Source organism: Triticum urartu, chromosome 5 (assembly GCF_003073215.2).
Source record: "Triticum urartu cultivar G1812 chromosome 5, Tu2.1, whole genome shotgun sequence".
NCBI classification, from domain to species: domain Eukaryota; kingdom Viridiplantae; phylum Streptophyta; class Magnoliopsida; order Poales; family Poaceae; genus Triticum; species Triticum urartu.
The window spans coordinates 598,049,243-598,053,803 of NC_053026.1; the positions used below are offsets into that span (position 1 = coordinate 598,049,243).

Here is a 4,561-nt window from a genome sequence, read left to right on the forward strand (position 1 = left end):
ATGTTAATATTCCTACAGAAACTAAAACTATAGTAAAACAGTAATCCTACAAAAACGAGAGTGGGACTCAAAGGAAGTCCAGAAAATCCCAAAAATTCGGCCTCCTTTGTCGCGGGAAGACGTCGGCATGCTGCGTTGATGTTGATATCCCTATTAGCGTGTTCGAGAGGAAGAAGATGGTCATTCCCTAGAGGATTCAGCGCAATTTCTCTTTTTTTTCAGTAAATAGATCCAAGTGTTTTTTGTGGAAAAATATTCCTACATAAACTAAAGTTATGGAAGGCCAATAATCCATATATAGGCATTAGGTATGACATGTCATAGTTATTGCAGGAAAAGAAAAATACACGAGAGTGAGCTGCAAGGGAAGTTCAGATAGAGCCTAATTGGTCGCGGAAAGATGTGGACACGGTGCGTGCTTGACCGACTGACGCGCAAATGAAATGCTAAGAATGTAACATCTGATTTTTAGCGATAGCAAATCAAACGTTTTTAATGGCAATTTATGTTGGCTCAGGGATGACAAATTTAGTTGACAAGTACGGCAATTTCGGGGGGGAAATTGAATCGATGCGGATTTGTCAAGCTTGCCCGCTAAACCTGGCATCCTTGGCAAACACAATTTGGCATGAAAAACATTCAATTTGCCATGCCTAAAAATCAAACGTTCGTTGAATGTGTTTAGCAACCATGGCAAATCCTCGCCATGTTTAGTTTTTTGTCAGGATTTGACATGCTGCTAAACGAAATTGCCGTCACCACAATGACTATAATGATCATGAAAACGTTTTATTTGTCATGATTAAGAATCTAACTTTAGATTTTTTTTTAGCATTACTGAATAATAAAACACGGTAAATACAAGGATTTGCTGTGTTTTTCCCGCAAAAAAAAAGGATTTGCCGTGTTTAGATAAGGACGAGCGTCCTTTGATTTTTTTTTTTTGAACATCAGTACAGACACAAGCACTCATATACACACGCATACACTCATCCCTATGAATGCACACACGCATACCCTATCCCTATGAGCATCTTCGGAAGAGGGCACCTCGTCGTCGAAAATCCTGAAATAAACTCAGGAATAAATGCAAGCATCAGGATTTAAAGCCTAATGGGTTGGGAATACCACAGTCCCTCTAACCATCCAAATTGAATTGGATTGCGTTGATCATTGGTCACAACTCACAACCCATGCGCGTCGAGGTCCAGAAGGTGTGAGGGGCGGACGGACGGTGGTCATGCACTGAACGTGACACAGTCTTAAACATTTGGCTAAGCTGCTGGAGGCTGCAGCCAGAGAGAGCCATGATAGATCGGGCACCAGGACCAGAGGACCATGCGCGTCGACCGACCGCAGGAGTTGACTCGATCTACTGCGTTAATTGCCTGGCCGGGCCGGAAATTTCGTGGAGCCGTCGTCGTCGTGGTTGACCGACGAGGCTGGCCGGGAGCGAGGCGGGGCGGATATTCTTACAAAAGTAGCCCAGGCAAGGCAATATTTTTACACTTGTGTGCAACTAGTTCTAATTTTTTTTTCTGCGTTGAAAAGTCCACACTCTCCCATGGCATGCGATGCGAGTGTCAAGCAGTGCCCCGTCACGCACTGGCGGAGCTACATGTAATGAAAATGGGCTATGGCCCGCCCATTCCAAAGCTAATACAGTGTAGGATTAAAGTAAACTGAGCCACGAGAAAAAAAATAGTGATCTTTCTTCATATTGGCCCGCCCAGCTTTGGTTGGGTAGCTCCGCCACGGCCGTCACGTCACCTTATTACTTGCCCCGTATTTCTTCCTGCATGCCTCCTTGATCGTGACAACAACCTTCAATGGTTTCCTCTTTTCCAACCCCACCCCGCCAACAACCACAACCGCACGCACGAATATCTCATCTCATCTCACCCGAATGAAAAATACTACGTAACAGATTTTTCTTTTATTAGTACTATTGGAATTAGAATTAGAAAGCGAAAAATGCAGATATGATTTTCTCGCCAACAAAACTGGAATAAGGTAACATACCGGGCGAATATTCCCCTCGAGAGTTGAACAAAAACAACTGCCAGCCGGTTCGAGTCGCCAGTAAAATCGTAACTGCACGAGGTTTATTCCCAGCGATCCCACGAAAATACCTTTGATCCCAGCGTTCCCTCACGGCAGTCAACAACCGAGCCCAAGAGTCCCGGGGGGAAGCCCTTCAAAAAAAAAAAAAAAGAGTCCCGGGGAAGCAGGAGCCGCGCTATTTATCTCCCCCCACCCGACCCCCTTCCCCCACCCCACCCTAAAATCTCCAATCTTCTCATCTTTGATCGATCTTCTCTCCACAGAGGAAACGGCAGCGATCCCCGGCGAGAGACCGAGGGAGGAGGGCTCGCGGCCATGGCGCGCGAGCAGCTGGAGGTGCTCACGGCGCTGGACGCCGCCAAGACGCAGTGGTACCACTTCACGGCCATCGTCATCGCCGGCATGGGCTTCTTCACCGACGCCTACGACCTCTTCTGCATCTCCCTCGTCACCAAGCTGCTCGGCCGCATCTACTACTACCGGGAAGGGGCGGACGCGCCCGGCTCGCTGCCGCCCAACGTCGCCGCCGCCGTCAACGGCGTCGCCTTCTGCGGCACGCTCTCCGGCCAGCTCTTCTTCGGCTGGCTCGGCGACCGCATGGGCCGCAAGCGCGTCTACGGCATGACGCTCATGTGCATGGTGCTCTGCTCCATCGCCTCGGGCCTCTCCTTCGGGTCCACCCCCGGCTCCGTCATGGCCACGCTGTGCTTCTTCCGCTTCTGGCTTGGATTCGGCATCGGCGGCGACTACCCGCTCTCCGCCACCATCATGTCCGAGTACGCCAACAAGAAGACGAGGGGCGCCTTCATCGCCGCCGTGTTTGCGATGCAGGGCTTCGGCATCCTCACCGGCGGCGTCGTCACGCTCATCGTCTCCGCCGCCTTCCGCGCCGCCTTCCCCACCCAGGCCTACCAGGACGCCCCCCTCGCCTCCACGCCGGCGCAGGCCGACTTCGTGTGGCGCTTCATCCTCATGTTCGGCGCCGTCCCGGCCCTCATGACCTACTACTGGCGGATGAAGATGCCCGAGACGGCGCGCTACACGGCGCTCGTCGCCAAGAACGCCAAGCAGGCGGCCGCGGACATGTCCAAGGTGCTCCAGGTGGACATCGGCGCCGAGGAAGAGGACCCCAAGGCGAACGACGGCGTTGGAGCCGCCGACGACCGCAACTCGTTCGGGCTCTTCTCCGGCGAGTTCCTGCGCCGGCACGGGCTGCACCTCCTCGGCACGGCCACCTGCTGGTTCCTCCTCGACATCGCCTTCTACTCGCAGAACCTGTTCCAGAAGGACATCTTCACGGCGATCAACTGGATCCCCAAGGCCAAGACGATGAGCGCCCTCGAGGAGGTGCACCGCATCGCGCGCGCGCAGACGCTCATCGCGCTCTGCGGCACGGTGCCGGGCTACTGGTTCACGGTGGCGCTGATCGACCGGATCGGGCGGTTCTGGATCCAGCTCGGCGGCTTCTTCTTCATGGCCGTGTTCATGCTGGGGCTCGCCTTCCCGTATCACCACTGGACGACGCCGGGGAACCACATCGGGTTCGTGGTGCTGTACGCGCTCACCTTCTTCTTCGCCAACTTCGGGCCCAACTCCACCACCTTCATCGTGCCAGCGGAGATCTTCCCGGCGAGGCTCCGGTCGACGTGCCACGGCATCTCGGCGGCGGCGGGGAAGCTGGGGGCCATCGTGGGGTCGTTCGGGTTCCTGTACCTGGCGCAGAACAAGGACCCGGCCAAGGTGGACCACGGGTACAAGGCCGGCATCGGGGTGCGGAACTCGCTCTTCATCCTCGCCGCCTGCAACTTCCTCGGCATGGGCTTCACCTTCTGCGCGCCCGAGTCCAACGGCATCTCGCTCGAGGAGCTCTCCGGCGAGAACGACGACGGCGAGGCGGCCGCGCCGGCGCACGCCAGGACGGTGCCCGTGTGAGACGGACGTCGTCGGACACTAGTGGTGGTATACTATGCAGGTGTTGGACGGACGGGTGTGTGGATGCTTTTCATGGTTTGGACCGTGAAACGCGGCGACGAGTGCAACAAATAATCGTGTGTTCGTGTGATGGGTCGAGTTGTCCAGGTTAATTCATCAGAGTTGCTGGTCGAGTTAGCAGTAGTAAAATAGGGAGTGATACAAGTCGGGTCGAGTGGTAGTGCATCAAAGAGGCACGCATATGTACGCGATATGATGGAAAACTTTCATGCATTTTGGCGTGTGTGGACTGGACAATATATTATACAGTACGTACTAAATTCTAGTATTGCTAGTTCCGTACCTACCTTGAAAATTCATTCTCTATTTATTTATTTATTTATTTTTCACACAATAGTATATGAGTTGACTGAATTTGCAATTATGCCGCATTCGCTAAATACAAGGCCACTGAAAAAAGATTTGGATCGGTCGAATTCAGAGAGCAGAGGAGAAGAACACTGAAACTTAATTTGTTTTTCAGATGATTAGCGGTGTCAGGTTTGCCTTTCTTGGGCTGGAAAAG

The 4,561-nt window shown here is 52.9% G+C and overlaps 1 protein-coding gene across 1 annotated transcript; it reads left to right on the forward strand.

Moving 5' to 3' along the window:
• Positions 1 to 2,248: 2,248 nt before the first annotated feature.
• On the forward strand, positions 2,249 to 4,269 carry LOC125511082 (probable inorganic phosphate transporter 1-8). Its single transcript, XM_048676362.1, has one exon. The coding sequence runs from the start codon at positions 2,380 to 2,382 to the stop codon at positions 3,994 to 3,996; it is 1,617 nt and encodes a 538-aa protein (XP_048532319.1). The 5' UTR covers positions 2,249 to 2,379; the 3' UTR covers positions 3,997 to 4,269.
• Positions 4,270 to 4,561: the final 292 nt, after the last annotated feature.

Coding starts and splice junctions, on each gene's coding strand:
- LOC125511082 (XM_048676362.1), top strand. CDS start 2,380: ATGGCGCGCGAGCAGCTGGAGGTGCTCACGGCGCTGGACGCCGCCAAG.